At 35.8% G+C, this 20942-nt stretch overlaps 1 protein-coding gene across 10 annotated transcripts in view; it reads right to left on the bottom strand.

Moving 5' to 3' along the window:
• HMBOX1 (homeobox containing 1) overlaps positions 1–20942 on the bottom strand; it is a 193118-nt gene that overhangs the window by 102493 nt on the left and 69683 nt on the right. For all 10 annotated transcript variants that reach the window (XM_027069701.2, XM_027069728.2, XM_027069735.2 and 7 more), the window contains 2 exons: positions 16856–16935; positions 957–1433 (listed from right to left, as the gene is read on the bottom strand). In XM_027069701.2, coding sequence (XP_026925502.1) covers positions 957–1433; positions 16856–16878 — 500 coding nt within the window. In that variant the 5' untranslated portion in view covers positions 16879–16935. The remainder of the gene's footprint in view (positions 1–956; positions 1434–16855; positions 16936–20942) is intronic.

Below are 20942 nucleotides of genomic sequence, written 5' to 3'. Positions count from 1 at the left end.
TTCCAGTCAAATTAAACATAAACTACTTGCGTGGAACTCAAATCTTCCAAAACCTGTACTGAGTCGTAATATTCTTATTACCATAGTCTAGCCCATACAATCTTTAGAAGCCTAAACATGTCTTGCCTTTTCTACCTATTATTTACTATTCCCTTAACTTTAAATAAAATTCCTAGATTTCAAAACAAAGGTTATTCTTTCAGATTTAGCTCAAATTCATCCATTCACATAACATATTAAACCGTTATTCTGTGTCAAGGACAATTCTAGATTCTGGAAACACAACATTTGAAAACACATGGTTCTGTCCTCAAAGTGTTCCAGGTCCAGTGTGAAGTCTTTCCTAATCACCTCTGTTGAAAGTGGACTTCTCTCTTTTTCAGTGTTTAAAACAACAAAGGCTTATACTTCCCTTGTAACGGATAACAAAAAATATATAAATATATGCATCTCTTAAATTAGAACTTTAGCTTCTTAGGGGTAGAAACCATGTCTATTTTTCTTCGTAAGAACACTTTTTAAATAACAGGTCCTCAAAATTCTTTTGTTGTGGTATGTTAGAGTGAAAAATTAAGAGTGTATACATTTTGTATCATAAAATCATCTCTCTCAAAAATTCTAAGGATCAAAAAAAAATTCTAAGGATCAGAATGTGTCTGTTAAAAATCCAGAAAATACAGATGTTAGCAATTAGAACTACAAAGAGAAGGCTAACTTCTGCTTTGGTAAACAGAATGTAAAAGGTTTATCAAGCAGCAAAGAGAAAGGGCTAAGGTAGAGAAGACAAAATCTGAATTATAATCATAAAATTAGAAATTTTTTTTCTTTCATCTCCAAGAGGAGGAGGGGAAAATCACAGTTCTTAACAGGTAAGTAGCTGAAATACAGTATATTACTCAAAACCAATCTAAGAACACAGACATTCTGGGGACTCTTGAGTAAGCAGAATAACTAACCTCATTAACTCCTCCACTTTATCATCTACATCTAGGTCCTCTTCTGAGGCTTCAAAACTGTATGACCTCTGACCCATGCTGTTTGCATGGTAGCGAGTGGGTGACATCTTTCCATTGGATGTAGATAATCGCTCGTTATTCTCTCTCCCATTTTGATTGGTAGTGCAAGGCTGTGGGGAGGTATCATAACTGTTGCTGGGTGATGGGGACATTCCAGAATGCTGGGTCTGTGTGGAAGCTGTAGCTGTAGAGGAAGATGCTGGAACATTGTTGGTACTATTCCCATAAGAACTTCCTCCATAGCTGGACCTTCTTCCAAACTTGTCACTATGCTCTTGATCAAGACGGTCCAACGTTTCCAAGGCATGAAGAATTTCATGTTTAGTCATTCCAGTACGCCGAAGGCGCTGAAGGAGATCTATCTGCTCTATGGTAAATCTGGGTTCATCTGTATAGTGAGACATGGTTTCCAGCAAACTAAAAAAAAAAAAAGTTTATTTACAATACTACCAAAAAACGTATCATTATAGAGAATGCTCAGAAGATGCAAAATATTTCTACACCTTAATGAAAGTGATTAAGACATTACTATTATAAAAAATTACATTATATATTATAATAATCTCTCCATGCCAAAACATTATTGTCATGGCAAATGGATTGGTATAGTTACGGAGTTTATTAGCAGATGGACATTAGATATAATGTAAAACCCAATTTGGCATACAATTTACATTTTCTGCAATTTGGTAAATATTTGAAGCACAATTTCAGATATGGCATTAATTCCAAAATAACAGATTAGATATATATACTTTTAATCCTAGCTTATCTGATTACTTGCAGGTATTTTTACCATCTCAAATTCAGTACTCTACATTAGAGTACTATTAATGAAAAGTTATTGAGAAAATAGTTTGTATTGTCTCGATTAACTAAATATCAGCAAAACTGACCTAGGAACTCTATTATCTTCATTTAGTGTAAACAAATGATTTGGTAAGGTAAGCCTAGGCAAATACTAGTAACTAGCAAAAATATTTAAATGGAAAAGAGAAGTACATTAAAAATCTCATTAAGCATTTCACCCACCACTTAGCAATTTCGTTTAGTATCTCATCTCCGTAATGCATTCTCTCTTAACAGTTATCCCAAGAAATTGATCTTTCATGGTTGTAGCCAAACTATTCATTTTTCTTAGAAAATTGCTTCCACATGGTTCCTTTAACTAACACAAGAAACTGTAGCACACCACAAAATGCCAGAGTCATAACAATATTAAATTTAAGGAAATTATCAAATTTAAATATTCTCACTACTTGAATTTTTTTCTTATAAAACCTGACTATCCTAATTTAAGATTTTTTTTAAGTGGTAATTTCTTCTATTTTTACTATTATAGTTCTAGTGCCAAATAGGATTCATGGCATACAGTAGGCTCTAGATAAGTGTTTGCTAATGGAAATAAACGTCAAGGAATTTTCTCAACCTTTACAGGTAAATATCTGTTCTGGGCCAGTTCTCCATAGCTGTTCAAAGTCTGTTTCTTCATCCCTCTCTACTGCAAATTTATTGAACGTTCACTTCTCGGCAGGAATTGGGCAACAGTTTCATATAATGAAATTTCATCTAATCTTCAAAACAACCCTCTGTGGCAGAATTTTAAGATTTTATATTGACTAATTATTGGGGAAACTAAGGCTCAGATTGGTTCTGTACCTTGCAAAAAGTCTGATTAAGAGCAGAAAAAAGATTTAAACCTAGATCTTATTGACTCCAAAAGCATATATGATTCCGTTTTCCAGTATATTGCAGAACTTACTGGAATCCTATGATCTGGGATATAGGCTATACTCTTTTAAGTCTCCAGTTAAAACCACTCAGATAAAATCACTCTACTGATGGACTAGGGGTTCTAGGAATAGTTTTTTTTTTTTTTTTAATCTTTGCTCCATCTGGAATTTATATTTACTTAGTAAGTGTGAAAGGATTTCAGCTTTATTTTTTCCCAAATGCTTCACTGAGTAATAGGTTTCTTTTCCTCTAACCTGAAATACCACCTTTCTCATATGCAAAATATCCATACAAATCTGTATCTATCTTTGGATTCTCTATTCTATTCCATTGATTGTTTTGTCTTTCAAATCCTAAAAATAAGCAGACAGAAATCTAGACCTTTTATGTGAAATCACTCTAGTTTTAGAGACAGGCTAATTAAAAATAAAAACAAACATTTTGTGAACCAAAAATAACATGTTGCAAGCCATTTGTGGTCACAGGCTACAATGTCTTACACCTAAACATTATCTTCTGTTTTCTTCCAATACTCACTGTGACAAGCTATCCATGATAAAAGTCCTATTTTTATGATTACTGTATTGCCTAAGTTTTTTCCTCCAACATTTTATAATGAAAAATAATAAACATACAGAAAAATTAAAATAAATTTACAGTGAACACCCACATACTAACCATCTGAATTTTCCCATTAGCATTTTACTTACTTTATAACTATCCATTATATCCATTAACTATCCATTCCCTATGCATTCCCTATGCATTCATACCTACATTCATCTTCTTTTTTTATGCATTTCAAATTAAGTTACAGACATCTGTACACTTCCTCCTAGACACTTCCACATGCATTTCATTAACTTGAGTTCAGTTATTTGTTCACGTTTTTCTTTTGAGGTAAAATTTACATAAAAGAAAATGCATAAATCTTATGTTTACCATTCTAAGAGTTTTGAGAAGTACATACTGTAAAAATGAAATACATAAAAAATAAAATAAAAATAATTTAAAAAGGGACACTTGGGTGGCTCAGTCAGTTAAGCATCTGACTCTTAGTTTTGGCTCAGATCATAATCTCACAGTCATGAGATCGAGCCCTGCATCAGGCTCCACACTGGGAATGAAACCTACTTGGAATTCTCTCTCCTCCTCTCCCTCTGCCCCTCCCTGACTTGTGAAAACATCTGCGTGCTCTCTCCTTCTCTCTCTCTCTCTCTCCCTCTCTCACGCACACACACACACACAAAATCTGTGAAAATGTGTATGAAGATAAAGAATTTTACTACCACTCCAAGAAGTGCCCATTTCCAGTTAATCCTTGGCCCCTTCCCAGTTAATCCGGGACTGCTTCTCTCATAGGGAACCACTGCTCAAATTTTTCCCACCCCAAATTAGTTTTCCCTGTTCTAGAACTTGATATAAATGGAAGTTCTATGTACTCTTTTGTGTAATTTCTATGTACTTTTTTCACTCAGCATAAAGTTTTTGAGGTTGATCTACAACGTTGTATCAGTAGTTTGTTCCTTTTTATTGTTGAGTAGTACTTCATTATGGGAATATACTACATGTTTATCCATTCTATTTTAGACACATGGACTGTTCCCAATCGTTAGCTACCTAAATACTGTGGCTATTACAATTGTACTTTACTACTTGTTAGCTTAATAAATGCCCCCGTGCCACATATATCATAAGCTGGTTGACAGAGAAGAGAAAATTTCACAATCAGAGTAACTCATTTACTTTTTTTCCTGACCAATTTCAAAAGAACAATACACCCTGCTTAACATAAATGATATATTATTAAAATGCTATGCAGTGTTGCTAATGTTCTATGCTCTATGCTAGTTAACATTACACTGTTATATTCACTGTGAATATCCATCAAGTTGTGACTAGTGATAGGTGTATTTTTCAGTAGGTATATTATGCTTAAATAAAGTTTGTTGAATATCTATGTGAACATTTTCTGAGTGGCTTATAAGTACACTTAACACTCCACTTTCTGTTATAACCCTTAACCTTTTGTCTGCTCCATCCAGTGCTTAGTAATATATTAACCCCTAATCCTAGGAACTTCTCTTTAAAATTAGCTGCAAACGACATAAACAAATGGAAAGATATTCCATGCTCATGAATTATAAAAGCCAATATTGTTAAAATGTCCACACTATGCAAAGCAATCTACAGATTTAATGCAACCCCTATCAAATTACCAATAGCATTTTTCACAGAACTAGAGTAAATCATCATAAAATTTGTATGCAACGACAAAAGACCCAAATAGCCAAAACAATCTTAAAAAAGAAGAACAAAACTGGCGGTATCACAATCCCAGATTTCAAGATATACTACAAAGTACCTTGCTACAAGATTTCAAGATATACTACAAAGTACCATTACTACAAAGTAGTAGTAATCAAAACAGTATGGTACTGGCACAAAAACAGACACGTAGATCAATAGAACAGAATGGAGAGCCCCGAAATAAACTCACGATTATATGGTCAACTAATCTTTGGCAAAATACCAAGAATAAACAATGGGGAAAAAACATTCTTTTTAACAAATGGTGTTGGGAAAACTGGACAGCTACATGCAAAAGAATAAAATTAGACCACTTTCTTATACCATACACAAAAATAAACTCAAGATGAATTAAGGACCTAACTGTGAGACCTGAAACCATAAAAGACCTAGACAGAACAGAGCACAGGCAATAATTTCTCTGACAACATCTTTCTAGATAGACCCCTGGGACAAGGGAAACAAAAACAAAAACTATTGAGACTACATCAAAATAAAAGGCTTCTTTCTGCACAGCAAAGGAAACAGCACAACTAAAAGACAACCTAATAAATGGCAGAAGATACTTACAAATGACATATCTGATAAAGGGTTAGTATCCAAAATACATAAAGAATTGACCCATCTATTTGCTGTCTACAAGAGACCCATTTTCAACCTGAAGACACCTTCTAATTGAAAGTGAGGGGATGGAGAACCATCTATCATGCTACTGGTAGTCAAAAGGAAGCTGGATTAGCCATACTTATATCAGACAAACTAGATTTTAAACTAAAGGCTGTATAAAATGTGAAGAAGGGCATTATATCATAATTATGGGGTCTCTCCATCAAGAAGATGGAGATCATCTAACAGAAAATCAATAAAGAAACCATGGCTCTGAATGATATACTGGACCAGATGAACTTCACAGATATATTCAGAACTTTTCATCCTAAAGCAGCAGAACACACATTCTTCTTGAGTACACATGGAACATTTTCCAAGATAGATCACATGCTGGGTCACAAAAGAGCACTCAATAAATATTGAAGAATTCAGATCCTTCTACACACATTTTCAGATCACAATGCTATGAAACTTGAAATCAACCACAGGAAAAAGTCTGGGAAAACCTCCAAATGCATGGAGGTTAAAGAACACCTTACTAAAGAATGAATGGGTCAACCAGGCACTTAGAGAAGAAATTTAAAAATATATGGAAACAAATGAAAATGAAAACACAACAGTCCAAACCTTTTGGGATGCAGCAAAGCAAAGGCAGTCATAAGAGGAAAATACATTGCAATCCAGGCCTATCTCAAGAAACAAGAAAAATCCCAAATACAAAATCTAACAGAGAACCTAGAGGAACTCAAAGCAGAACAACAAAGAAACTCCAAGGCCAGCAGCCAAGCAGAAATAAACAATATAGAATCCAAGAAAAACAGATCAATGTAACTAAGAGCTGGCTTTTTGAAAAAATAAACAAAATTGATAAACTGCTAGCCAGACTTCTCAGAAAAAGAGGGAGGATCCAAATACATAAAATCATGAATGAAAATGGATTTATCAAAACCAATCCCTCAGAAATACAGTTATCAGAGAACACTATGAAAAATTATATGCCAGCAAACTGGACAACCTGGAAGAAATGGACAAATTCCTAGACACCCACACACTACCAAAACTCAAATGGGAAGAATAGAAAATTTGAACAGACCCATAACTAGTGAAGAAACTGAATCAGTTATCAAAAATCTCCCAACAAATAAGAGTTCTGGGCCAGATGGCTTCCCGGGGTGGGGGGGTTCTACTAGATATTTAAAGCAGAGTTAATACCTATCCATCTCAAGCTGTTCCAAAAAATAAACGAAGGAAAACTTCTGGACTCATTCTATGAAGCCAGCATTACCTTGATACCCAAACCAGACAGAGACTCACCAAAAAGGAGACTTACAGGCCAATATCCCTGATGAACATGGATGCAAAAATTCTCAACAAGATACTAGCAAAATGAATTCAACAGCATATAAAAAGAATTATTCACCATGATCAAGTGGGATTCATTCCTGGGCTGCAGGGCTGGTCCAATATTCACAAATCAATGTGATATATCACATTAATAAAAGAGAGAATAAGAACCATATGATCCTGCCAATAGATGCAGAAAAAGCATCTGACAAAATACAGCATCCTTTCTTAATAAACACCCACAATAAAGTTGGGATAGAAGGAACATACCTAAACATCATAAAAGCCATATATGAAAAGCCCACAGCTAATATCATCCTCAATGGGGAAAAACTGAGAACTCTCCCTGAGGTCAAGAACATGACAAGGATGTCCACTCTCATCGCTATTGTTTAACATAGTGCTTGAAGTCCTAGTATCAGCAATCAGACAACAAAAGGAAATCAAAGACATCAAAATTGGCAAAGAAGACGTCGAACTTTTACTTTTCACAGACAACATGATACTCTACCTGGAAAACCTGAATGACTCCACCAAAAAGCTGTTAGGACTGATACGTGAATTCAGCAAAGTTGCAGGTACAAAATCAATGTACAGAAATTGATCGCATTTCTTTACACCAATAATGAAGCAACAGAAAGAGAAATAAAGAAACTGATCCCATTTACAACTACACCAAGAACCATAAAATACCTACGAATAAACCTAACCGAAGATGTAAAAGATCTGTTTGCTGAAAACTACAGAAAGCTTATGAAAGAAACTGAAGAAGACACAAAGAAATAGAAAAACATCCCCTGCTCATGAATTAGAAGAATAAATATCGTCACAATGTCTATAGTACCCAAAGTAGTCTACACATTCAATGCAATCCCAGCCAAAATTGCACCGGCATTCTCCTCAAAGCTAGAAAAAACAATCCTAAAATTTATATGGAACCAGAAAAGACCCTGAATAGCCAAAGTAATATTGAAAAAGAAAACCAAAGTGGGAGGCATCACAATCCCAGACTTCAGCCTCTACTACAAAGTTGTAATCATCAAGACAGTATGGTATTGGCACAAAAACAGACACTCAGATCAGTGGAATAGAATAGAGAACCCAGAATCGGACCCACAAATGTATGGCCAACTAATCTTTGACAAAGCAGGAAAGAATATCCAATGGAATAAAGACAGTCTCTTCAGCAAATGGTGCTGGGAAAACTGGATAGCAACATGCAGTAAAATGAACCTGGACCACTTTCTTACACCATACACAAAAATAAACTCAAAATGGAGGAAAGACCTACATGTGAGACAGGAAACCATCAAAACCCTAGGGGAGAAAGCAGGCAACAACCTCTTTGACCTCAGCCACAGCAATTTCTTGCTCGACACATCTCCAAAGACAAGGCAATTAAAAGCAAAAATGATCTATTGGGTTCTCATCAAGATAAAAAGCTTCTGCACAGCAAAGGAAACAATCAGCAAAACTAAAAGGGAACCAATGGAATGGAAGAAGATATTTGCAAATGACATATCAGATAAAGCGTTAGTATCCAAAACCTATAAAGAACTTACCAAACTCCACACCCAAAAAACAAATAATCCACTTAAGACATGAGAAGAAATGAACAGACACTTGCCAAAGACGACATCCAGATGGGCAACAGACACATGAAAAGATGTTCAACATCACTCATCATCAGGGAAATACAAATCAAAACCACACTGAGATACCACCTCACGCCAGTCAGAATGGCTAAAAGGAACAACTCAGGAAACAACAGATGCTGGTGAGGATGTGGAGAAACGGGAACCCTCTTGCACTGTTGATGGGAATGCAAACTGGTGCAGCTGCTCTGGAAAACAGTATGGAGGTTCCTCAAAAAATTAAAAATAGAGCTACCGTTACAACCAGCAATAGCACTACTAGGAATTTACCCATAGGATATAGCAGTGCTGATTCATAGGGGCACGTGTACCCCAATGTTTATAGCAGCACTTTCAACAATAGTCAAATTATGGAGAGAGCCTAATTGTCCGTCAACTGAAGAATGGATAAAGAAGATATGGTTTATATATACAATGGAATACTACTTGCAATAAGAAAGAATGAAATGATGCCATTTGCAGCAACACAGATAGAACTGGAAGGTATTATGGTGAATGAAATAAGTCAGTCAGAGAAGGACAGATATTATATGTTTTCACTCATATGTGGACCTTGAGAAACTTAACAGAAGACCATGGGAGAAGGGAAAGGGAAAAAAATATAGTTACAAACAGAGAGGGAAGGAGACAAGCCGTAAGAAACTCTTAAATACAGAGAACAAACTGAGGGTTGATGGAGGGGTGGGAGAAAGGGGAAAATGGGTGATGGGCCTGGAGGAGGGTACTTGTTGGGATGAGCACTGGGTGGGTGTTGTATGCAAACGATTAACCACGGGAATCTACCCCAAAAACCAAGAGCACGCTTTACACACTGTATGTTAGCCAATTTGACAATAAATTATATTAACTATATATATATATATATATAAAGAATTTATACAACACCAAAAAAACAAATAATCCAATTAACAAATGAGAAGACAAGAACATTTTTCTTTTTTTTACATTATGTAAAAGATTTATTATATGTCATAAAGGTAATATGTGTTATTTTATATATATTAACATTCAACTGTTTTTAACTATCATTTTTTCTCTGTTGTATTTTCTATAACAGTGACTTTGTTTTTATATTTTTAAATTTATTTTTTTAATTTACATCCAAGTTAGCTAGCATATAGTGCAACAATGATTTCAGGAATAGATTCCTTAGTGCCCCTTACCCATTTGGATCATCCCCATCCCACAACCCCTCCAGCAACCCTCTGTTCTCTATAGTTAAGAGTCTCCTATGTTTTGTCCCCCACCCTGGTTTTATATTATTTTTGCTTCCCTTCCCTTACGTTCATCTGTTCTGTATCTTAAAGTCCTCACATGAGGAAGTCCTATGATTATCTGACTAGTTTTGCTTAGCATAATACCCTCTAGCTCCATTCACATAGTTGCAAATGGCAAGATTTCATTCTTTTTGATTCCCGAGTAATACTCTATTGTATGTATGTATGTATGCATGCATGTATGTGTGTGTATATACATATACATACCACATCTTCTTTATCCATTCATCCATCGATGGACATTTGGGCTCTTTCTATACTTTGGCTATTGTTGATAGTGCTGCTATAAACACTGGGGTGCACATGTGCCCCTTTGAAACAGCATACCTGTATCTCTTGGATAAATACCTAGTAGTGCAATTGCTGAGTCATGGGGTAGTTCTATTTTTAGTTTTTTGAGGAACCTCCACACTGTTTTCCAGAGTGACTGCACCAGTTTGCATTCCCACCAGCAGTGAAAAAGAGATGCTCTTTCTCTGCATCCAACATCTGTTGTTGCCTGAGTTGTTAATGTTAGCCATTCTGACAGGTGTGTGAGGTGATATCTCATTGTGGTTTTGATTTGTATTTCCCTGATGATGAGTGATGTTGAGCATTTTTTCATGTGTCGGTTGGCCATCTGGATGTCTTCTTTGGAAAAGTGTCTATTTGTGTCTTTTGCCCATTTTTTCACTGGATTGTTTGTTTTTTGGATGTTGAGTTTGATAAGTTCTTCATAGATTTTGGATACTAACCCTTTATCTGATATGTTGTTTGCAAATACCGTCTCCCATTACATCGGTTGCCTTTTAGTTTTGCTGATTGTTTCCTTTGCTGTGCAGAAGCTTTTTATCTTGATGAGGTCCCGATAGTTCATTTTTGCTTTTGTTTCCCTTGCCTCCGGAGGTGGAGACTTTTTGAGTAAGAAGTTGTTGTAGCCAAGGTCGAAGAGGTTTTTGCCTGCTTTCTCCTCTAGGGTTTTGATGGCTTTCTGTCTTACAGTTAGGTCTTTCATCCGTTTTGAGTTTATTTTTATGTATGGTGTAAGAAAGTGGTCCAGGTTCATTTTTCTGCATGTTGCTGTCCGGTTTTCCCAGCACCACTTGCTGAAAAGACCGTCTTTTTTCCATTGGATATTCTTTCCTGCTTTGTCAAAGATTAGCTGGCCAAACGTTTGTGGGTCCATTTCTGGGTTCTCTATTCTGTTCCATATCTGAGTGTCTGTTTTTGTGCCAGTACCATACTTTCTTGATGATTACAGCTTTGTAATACAGCTTAAAGTCTGGGATGGTGATGCCTCCTGCTTTGGTTTTCTTTTTCAAGATTGCTTTGGCTATTCAGGGTCTTTTCTGGTTCCATACAAATTTTAGGATTGTTTGTTCTGGTTCTGTGAAGAATGCTGGTGTTATTTTGATAGGTATTGCATTGAATATGTAGATTGCTTTGGGTAGTATTAACATTTTAACAATATTTGTTCTAACTATCTAGGAGCATGGAATATTTTTCCATTTTTTTTTTCGAACAGACATTTTTCTAAAGACATACTTGGGGCGCCTGGGTGGCTCAGTCGGTTAAGCAGCCGACTTCGGCTCAGGTCATGATCTTGCGGTCCATGAGTTCGAGCCCTGCGTCAGGCTCTGTGCTGACGGCTCAGAGCCTGGAGGCTGTTTCGGATTCTGTGTCTCCCTCTCTCTGACCCTCCCCCATTCATGCTCTGTCTCTGTCTCAAAAATAAACGTTAAAAAAAAAAAAGACATACAGATGGTCAACAGACACACGAAAAGATGGTCAACATCACTATCAGGGAAATGCCAATCAAAACTACAAGATCCCTAGGGGCACCTGTCAGTCAGTTAAGCGTCTGTGTTAGGCTCAGGTCATGATCTCACAGTTCATGTGTTCGAGCCCCGCGTTGGGCTCTGTGCTGACAGCTTGGAGCCTGGAGCCTGCTTCAGATTCTGTGTCTCTCTGTCCCTCCCCCCCCCCCCCACCCGCCGACGCTCTGTCTCTCAAAAAACTTAAAAACAAAAAAACAAAAAAAAACAACTACAAGATCTCACCTCACACCTGTCAGAATGACTAAAATCAAAACCACAAGAAACAAGAAGTGTTGGTGAGGATGTGGAGAAAAAGGAACCCTTGTGCACTACTGGTGGGAATGCAAACTGGTGCAGCCACTGTGGAAAACAGTATGGAGGTTCCTCAAAAATTTAAAAATAGAACTACCCTATGATGCAGTAATTTTACTACTGGGTATTTACCCAAAGAAAACAAAAAACTATTTCAAAAAGATAGATGAGCCCCTATGTTTACTGCAGCATTATTTACAATAGTCAACTTACGGAAGCGGCCCAAGTATCCACTGACAGATGAATGGATAAAAAAGATGTAGTATAGATATACAATGGAGTATTATTCAGTCATAAAAATAATGAAATCTTGCCATTTGCAACAATATGGATAGAACTAGAAAGTACAATGCTAAGTGAAAGAAGTCAGTCAGAGAAAGACAAATACATATGATTTCACTCATATGTGGAATTTAAGGAAGAAAACAAGTGAGCAGAGAAAAAAGGGACAAAGCAAAAAACAAACTCTTAACTATAGAGAACAAACTGATGGTTACCAAGGGGAAGGCTGGTGAGGGATGGGTGAAATAGGCGAAGAGGATTAAGAGTAATCCTGTCATCAATTATCATGATGAGCACTGAGTATATAATTGTATCACTATATTGTACATCTGCAACTAATATAACACTGCATGTTAACTATACTGGAAATAAAATTAAAAATTAAATTAAAAAATAAAAGATTGACTGCCCAATCCCTTTAGTAATCCAAAAAACTGACCCCTTAATTTACTGATTTGATAGGCTGAGGTTTCCATATACCATTCTTTTCTCTTGTAAATAAAGTAGGCCTGTCCTTTGCTAACATCAGTCTTAATGCTTTCAAAATACTTCATAAACTGACCTTACTTAAAATTTTTTTAATGTTTTATTTATCTTTCAGCGAGAGAGAGAGAGAGAGACATTATGAGTGAGGGAGGGGCAGAGAGAGAGAGGGAGACACAGAATCCGAAGAAGGCTCTAGGCTCTGAGCTGTCAGCACAGAGCCTGACAGGGCACAAACTCGTGAACTGCGAGATCATGACCTGAGCTGAAGTTGGACACTTAACTGACTGAACCACCCAGGTTGGTGGTGACCTTAATTTAAATTTTTTTTATTTTTTTATTTTTTATTTTTTAATTCAGAGACAGAGACAGAGCCAGAGACAGAGACAGAGACAGAGTGCAAGCAGGGGAAGGGCAGAGAGAGAGGAGACACCCAATCCGAAGCAGGTTCCAGGCTCCAAGCTGTCAGCATGGAGCCTGAGGTGGGACTCAAACTCACAAACTGTGAGATCATGACCTGAGCCGAAGTCAGACACCCAACCAACTAAGCCACCCAGGTGCCCCCAAAACTGACCTTACTTAAATGAGACTTCAAGAACTGTTTTATTATATGGACCAAAAAAAAAAAAAAAAAATCAATCAATACAATAGTATCTGTATATAATTCTTCAAACCTTTCTCTGTATGGAGCAGCAGTCTGTATGTTAGCATAAAGCTAAAATAAATTTTATGTGAATTTAACCAATTACTGAAAAGAATCCATCCTAAAGCTTGTATTGGAAATATCAAAACAATTCACACAGAATCTAAAACAATTTAGTATTTTAGTAATTTCAGATTAACTGACTATGGGAAACACTTTTATCCCAAAAGCCATAAAAGGAGATAACAGCCAGAAAAGGAGATAATGTGTATTATTTTGTCTGCCTAGAATGCCTCACTGTTTCCAATCACAGGGGTAGGTACACAAGGAAGTCAAGTCTTGCTTTCATCAAAATATTTAGGTTAGGCCAGCAGGAAGATGGACAGTCACTCTAACTGTGCTCAGTTGCAGGAAGACATTAGTTTGGTACATTCTTCACCTTGTAGAAGAAGCCACTTTGTAGCAGAATAAAGCAGACATAGCAGGAAATGCACAGCAAAAGGGAAAGCTCTGCAGTGTTCATATTCTTTGTTCTAGCAATTCCTGAGACCCTGCTATATCTCTGCTCTTACTGTATGTGATGTAAGAGCTTAAATTTCCTCCCAAAGTTTGTTTAAATTAGATGTTTGTGCCTTGCACCAAGAGAGGTCCCTAGTACAAAGATATACCTAACGTAAAAAGATCTACAATTGCTAGAATGGAAGGTATGATCACTACAGAGTAGAATAACAATGGCATGATGAGCAGGATCAAATCCTACACATAACACTGAAGGTACTATGTTTCACTGAGAAAATGCCAAGATTAGAAGTTTTCTTAGATATCAAGAATAGTATTTCAATGTGCATTAACATTAACAAAGGTACATTCTGTCATTTCTACACTTTGTTTCTTATAATTTACCTGAAGCACGTAATCCTGAAATTATGGCAGTAAATGACCTACAAAGTTCATCTATGTCCACAATACCAGCAATTCTTTTATAAGCAGAAAAAAAGATAATGTGTAAAAACTGAATTAATTTTCTTCTGTAGCACAAATACTATTCACAGGATAAGGAGTATCTTTCACTTTAAATTACTAATCTGAATGCAGACTCAGGCCAACAATAATTGAAAATGATGTGAGAAGAATTTTGACACTGCAGTAACACAATGTTTAAAGCAGAAAAGAACAATTAAATTCAGGAATTATGGCTCAGTTCATAAACGGATACTCTAAAAGACGATACTGTATCAGACCATAATAGTAAACCTACTTTATAATAAATTTTATCCCTACTTGGATATGCACCTAAACCCTTCTTAGATAACCATGAGGTCCAGAACACTTTCTTAAACTAAATTCTACAGGGGCGCCTGAGTGGCTCAGTTGGTTAAACGTCCGACTTTGGCTCAGGTCATGATCTCACGGTCCGTGAGTTTGAGCTCTGCGTCAGGCTCTGTGCTGACAGCTCAGAGCCTGGAGCCTGTTTCGGATTCTGTGTCTCCCTCTCTCTCTGACCCTCCCCCGTTCATGCTCTGTCTCTCTCTGTCTCAAAAATAAATAAACGTTAAAAAAAAATATTTAAAAAAACCCCCTAAATTCTACAAACATATAAAGCAAAGAAGGTTAAACCATCCACAAATGATTAATCTTGAAATCACCTGTGCAAAAATGACATTACTACCTTGCTTGTAAAGCATTAACAGTTAATAAGATTTTATTAAATAACAGCATTTTCTTCAGTTTGATTCTGCTATCTTTTCATCTAGAATGAGTAAGCAAAATATGATCTAGTCATAAGTTACTTTTGTTTTGCATACATGGTATTTACCACATGATGATCTAACACATTCTAATCATAATATTCAACTAAAGATGTACTCAGGCCCTTCTTAGTATTTATGGCACATTAACCTCTTTCATAATTATTATTGCCATCAAAGGAGTGGAAGTCTTAAAGTTTAAAAATGACAGGAAGTGAGAATAAGTGAGAAATGAAGATTTACTGGGGATTGAGTATGTTAAGATGATTCTATAATTCAAACCAATAGGAGAACTGACTAAAGCAAAACAATAAAAAAAGTATAAAAAAGCAGTATAAAAAAGACAGCAGTATAAAAAAGTTCTTTCATATATAAAAAGACTTTGAGAGAAACAAAATTATATTTCACTATGCCAATCACACTTTACAATAATTACTTTTAAATTATCATTAAGATGACATTTTTTATTGTAGCCACCTCATACATGTTTGGGGAAACAAATTCAAGTAAAAACATGCAAGTTTATAGAAGGAAATATAAATTAGGTATGGAATCAGAGATCTGGACACCATTTAGAGAAAAATCATTCATTCAACTAACATTTACTGAATATGCCCTATGTGTCAGACCTTATACAAGGAAGAAAGGATGCAACAAGGAACTAATCAAGCAAAAACTCCTCACCTCATGATGCTTACATTCTAATGGCTATTAAAAATAGCTATCAGCAATTATATCATTAAAAAAAAAGGAAATTAAGTCCCAAAGCAATGCAGTGCCTTGCCATTTCCCAAAGATAGCTATTTACCAAAAATTCAGGCTATAGTTTACATTACTTGGGCCTATTCCAGAGACTTTTCGATATGTGATAGAGTCAATGAGACAGGAAAAAACTTTAATGAAAAACCTAAATAATAAAGAAAATCTATGTTAATGTCTACTTACTGGATTAGAGAACTGTCAAAACGGAAGGAATTTAATCCTACACCAAATTTTAGAAAATACTTATGCTAAAGCCACTCTGCATTAGACTTCAAAGATGCACTTAATGAGCTAATAGATACTTTATCTTCTCTAATATCTGAAATTCCCGGAATACTTTTATTCAGAGGCCTATTTAATATGAACTAGTGGTTACAGTTCATATCCTAGCACACACACACACACAAAAAACCTCTCAACATAATACCACCATCTCAATTTGTATTTTCTGCCTGACTCCAAAGAAAGGCTACCAATGACATTAGCTAATAGACTTAACTACATTATCTCCAGTTGGTAAAGGAAAATGGCTAAGGTGCTTAGGAGTCTGCATACAAAGGCAGTGTTAAAGTAACATGCTTCCAATATTCTGCTTGTCACAAGGAATCGAATAGTAGCTAGCCATCTATTTTGGAAGTTTCTACACTATTAAACAGTTTGAAATAATTAGTAGAGTAGTTTCAAGTTGAAAATTAATGTCAGACTTCAAAGTTGAAAACAGAAGAGAAAGGTAATTTGAAAATTCATTCCTTTCCACATAATTATGAAAAAATTCTTTCAACTCTACAAATGACTGCTGTCATTTCTGGATCATAATCATAATGATTTCTTCACTTTATTAAAACAATTAGGAGATAAAATTAAGAAAAGGACTAGATACTTACACCACTGGAAAGGAACTGAGCATACTTTACATGAGGTGAATCAATATCCTTTCTAGAGATGATCAGCGTTATTTATCATTCTGTAGAATAAAGACAGAAAATTCAGAAATACTTGGTAATCAAATGTTGAATAAAAATTTTAAATTCATATCGTAAAGATATTAACAATCAACATCAAGTAGCCACGTTTTAAAAATTATTTTGTAATTTTAAATGAAACCTTGGTTTGAAGCAAAATTTTAAAAATAAAAAAATATTGATAGCTTTCAAAATTATTACCTTGGAAAAAGTAATGAAACTCATACCCCTGAAATTTAATCTGTTATCAGACATCACCCAGGGAAACATTTAAACTTGTGACGCAACATATATATTATTGTGACATTCAAGCCTTTAAAAAAAAAATGTTTATTTTTGAGAGAGAGAGAGTGTGTGCACAGCAGGGAGGGGCAGATAGAGAGACACAGAATTTGAAGCAGGCTCCAGGCTCTGAGCTGTCAGTGAAGAGTCTGACGTGGGGCTCGAACCCACGAACCCTGACATAATGACCTAAGCTGAAGTTGGATGCTTAACTGACTAAGCCACCAAGCACCCCTCAAGACAACTTTCTGATAACAGTATCAGTGCATTTATGTAGAATCCTCTAAAGCAAAAAAACCATGATTGCAGCTAAAGGTTTTAACTGTGGAATAAATTCTGGGGTCTACTTCCATGTATTTTAGTACTTATTTAACTACTAGCCAAATCTTGAGTGACTTAATTTCTCTAAGTCTCAATGTCTGCATCTATAAAACAGGGATGATTGATAACTACCTTGAAGAGCTATAGAAGTTAACACATTTTTTTAAATGGTGGTCATGAAGCACTTCACAAACTCTCAAGTCGCAGGGGCTGTTATTACCAATTTAAAAAGGAGAGTAATACGCATGTTGCTTTAGATTACTGAACACAATGTAAATTAATAGAGTGAGTCTAGTACTTCTATCTTCTGATTAGCATTCTACTGCTTTTATTCAACATTCAGACCCTTCGACCCCTTTCAATTTAGACATAGATTTTAACAAAAAATGAAATCTACTATTCATGGTTTAGAAGCTAAAGATCATGTATTACTGACTGGACTTATTAGCAGTTTCAAACCACCATCTAAAGAGGCAACAATTTCCATTAACTCAAAGTTAAGATTATAAATTACACGAAAGTTAAAAATGTTGATGTCAAAACTCTCACACTAAAATACACACTCAGCACTGAATTATATTAAGCAAGACCAAAGTGTCTAACAGTGACTAATGATATATGCGAAATGTAGAGGGTAAAGTTAGAAACCTTTCATATTTGCATATCCTGAATTGTAGCTTTAATGAAGTTCCTGTTGTGGTTAATTTTCTTGCTGACTTAAAAATACCTGTCCTAAAAAAAAAAAAACAGAAGTACAAAGAAAACCTACTGAAAATGCTGCTGATTGTAAAAATATCAAAACTAAGCCACAAAAGTGATTAATGGTCAATATACACTTTTCATTCTTGCTCAAATCCAGTTAAAATATGTTAAATTCTGAGGCCCCTGGGTTACTCAGTCGGTTAAGTGTCTGACTTCGGCTCAGGTCATGATCTCACGGTTTCTGAGTTCAAGCCCCACGTTGGGCTCTGTGCTGACAGCTCAGAGCCTGGGGCCTGCTTCAGATTCTGTATCTCCCTCTCTCTCTGCCCCTCCCCTGCTCGTTCTCTCTCTCTCTCAAATAAATAGACATTAAAAAAATTCACTAAATACCTACTTGCCCTGAGATAGGCATAAAATCATAACAGTAAGATAAGACCCCAGTAATGCAGGAGCATATTAAACTATAGGAGAAGGTCAAATAAAAATTATACACACACACACACCCCTACCTCTATAATAACATGCACAATGTGATAAGACTAAAAATACAAGGTTTCTGAGAGTAACAATTTAGAGATTATTTTAGGCTACAGAGAACTGGGAAGACTTCTTAGAGTGAGATCTCAGCTGTTAGCTGAAGATTAGAATAAGACTTCCACCAAACCAAAGTGTGAAGAGAAGTGTGAGAATCCGTGGAGGAAAGATTTTGGGGAGAAGGAACAGTTAAAGGAGACTATGAGGTATGCTTAGGGATTAAATAGACCTTTATTGACAGCCTTTTACATGTATACGTGAGGAATATATAGACTAGAAAGGGAATCCTTCCACAATCTTCAGAGGGCTGGTAAATGCCTCACAACAATCCTGACTGACCTTTATTATGCAAGTATGAGGACCACGGTACAACTGAATCAGACAATCTCAGAAGTAAATCACCAAAGATTGTCATTTCACAAGTGAGGAAACTGATATAAAGTTACTGATACAGACTTGTGTAACTGCAAATCACTGCGTTTATGTCATTCATATTATAGATATAAATGAGCTTAAAATATTCAGTAGAACTAAAATATTCTAGGGGCACCTGGGTGGCTCAGTCGGTTAAGCATCTCTCAGGTCATGATTTCACGGTTCATGAGTTCAAGCCCTGCATCAGGCTCCACACCGACAGTACAGAGCCTGCTTGGAATTCTCTCTCTCTCACCCTTTCTCTCTGCCCCTCCTCTGCTTGTGTGTTCTCTAAGTTAAAAAGAAAAAAACATAAATAAATAAAATAAAATAAAATAAAATAGAACTAAAACATTCTAAAAAAGCAAGCAAGTACGGTGTTATGAGTTCTCTACTTTCAGGCTCATTGTCACAAAGCCCCCTCTACATAGAAAACAGATTTTTTTATACCTTGTTTTAAAAATGAGTTTAATAATTAAATAAAGATGTATATTAAGATCATAGCCATTAGGAAGGCCACTATCAAAAAAAAAAAAAAACAGAAAATAACAAGTACTGACAAAGATGTGGAGAAAATGAAACCTTCTTACGTTGCTGGTGAGAATGTAAAAATCGTGCAGCCACTATGGAAAACAGCATGGAGGTTTCTTAAAAAACTAAAAATAGAAATACCTATGATTTAGTACTTCCACTACTGAGTATTTGCCCAAATAAAATAAAAAACAATAAATCAAAAATATATATGCACCCCTATGTTTATTACAGCATCATTTAGAATAGACAAAATATGGAAGCAACCTAAGTGTCCACTGATAAATGAATGGATAAAGAAAATGTGGCATATACATACAATGCAATATTACTCAGCCATAAAAAAGAATGGAATCTTGCCATCTGAGAAAACATGGATTGACCCAGAGAGTCAGATACGAGTCAGATTGAAAAAGACACATGCCATATGATTTCACTCACGTATGGAATCTAAAAAATAAGTGAACAAAGAAAAATCAGAATCAGACCTATAAATAACAGAAAACAAACTGATGGTTGCCAGAGGGAAGGGAGGTGAAGGGATAAATAAGCAAAATGGGAGGAAAGTGGGATACAAGCTTCCTATTCTGTGATGAATAAGTCATGGGAATAAAAGGTACAGCATATGGATTATAGTTAATGATATTGCAAAAGCACTGTTTGGTGACAGGTGGTAGCTACACTTGTGGTGAGCATAGCATAACATTAAGAGATGCTGAATCACTATGTTGTATACCTGAAATTAATGTAACATTGTGTATCAACTATACTCAAAAAACTTAAAGCATAAGAAATCTGAGCTTAAGAAGGTTTTAAGGATAAAAGTTCATGGATACTGGATCACATTCAGCTCTAAAAAGCAAGTAACCTAGGGGGCCACTGGGTGGCTCAGTCAGTTGAGCACACAGCTGGTGATTTTGGCTCAGGTCATGATCCCAGGGTGGTGGGATTGAGCCCCACGTCAGGTTGAGCATGGAACCTGCTTAAGATTCTCTTTTTTCCCCTGTCCCTGTCTCCTGTGTATGCTCTGTCTCTTTCTAAAAAAATAAAAATAAAATTAAAAGTAACTTATAAAAGTTAAAGAATCAGCTCCTCATTGGACTCTTCATCTTTTGTACTTTAAAAAGAGAGAAAGAGAGACAGAGTGTGTGTTGAAGAACATTCTCAGATGACAAAGATAAAATAATTCTGTACCAACAAAGCTTACATTTTGGTATGAGAAAAA

The sequence above is a fragment of the Acinonyx jubatus genome, chromosome B1, assembly GCF_027475565.1.
Source record: "Acinonyx jubatus isolate Ajub_Pintada_27869175 chromosome B1, VMU_Ajub_asm_v1.0, whole genome shotgun sequence".
In the NCBI taxonomy this organism is placed as follows: domain Eukaryota; kingdom Metazoa; phylum Chordata; class Mammalia; order Carnivora; family Felidae; genus Acinonyx; species Acinonyx jubatus.
The sequence above is the reverse complement of the archived record's forward strand: the minus strand, read 5'-3'. Positions and strand labels throughout refer to the sequence as shown.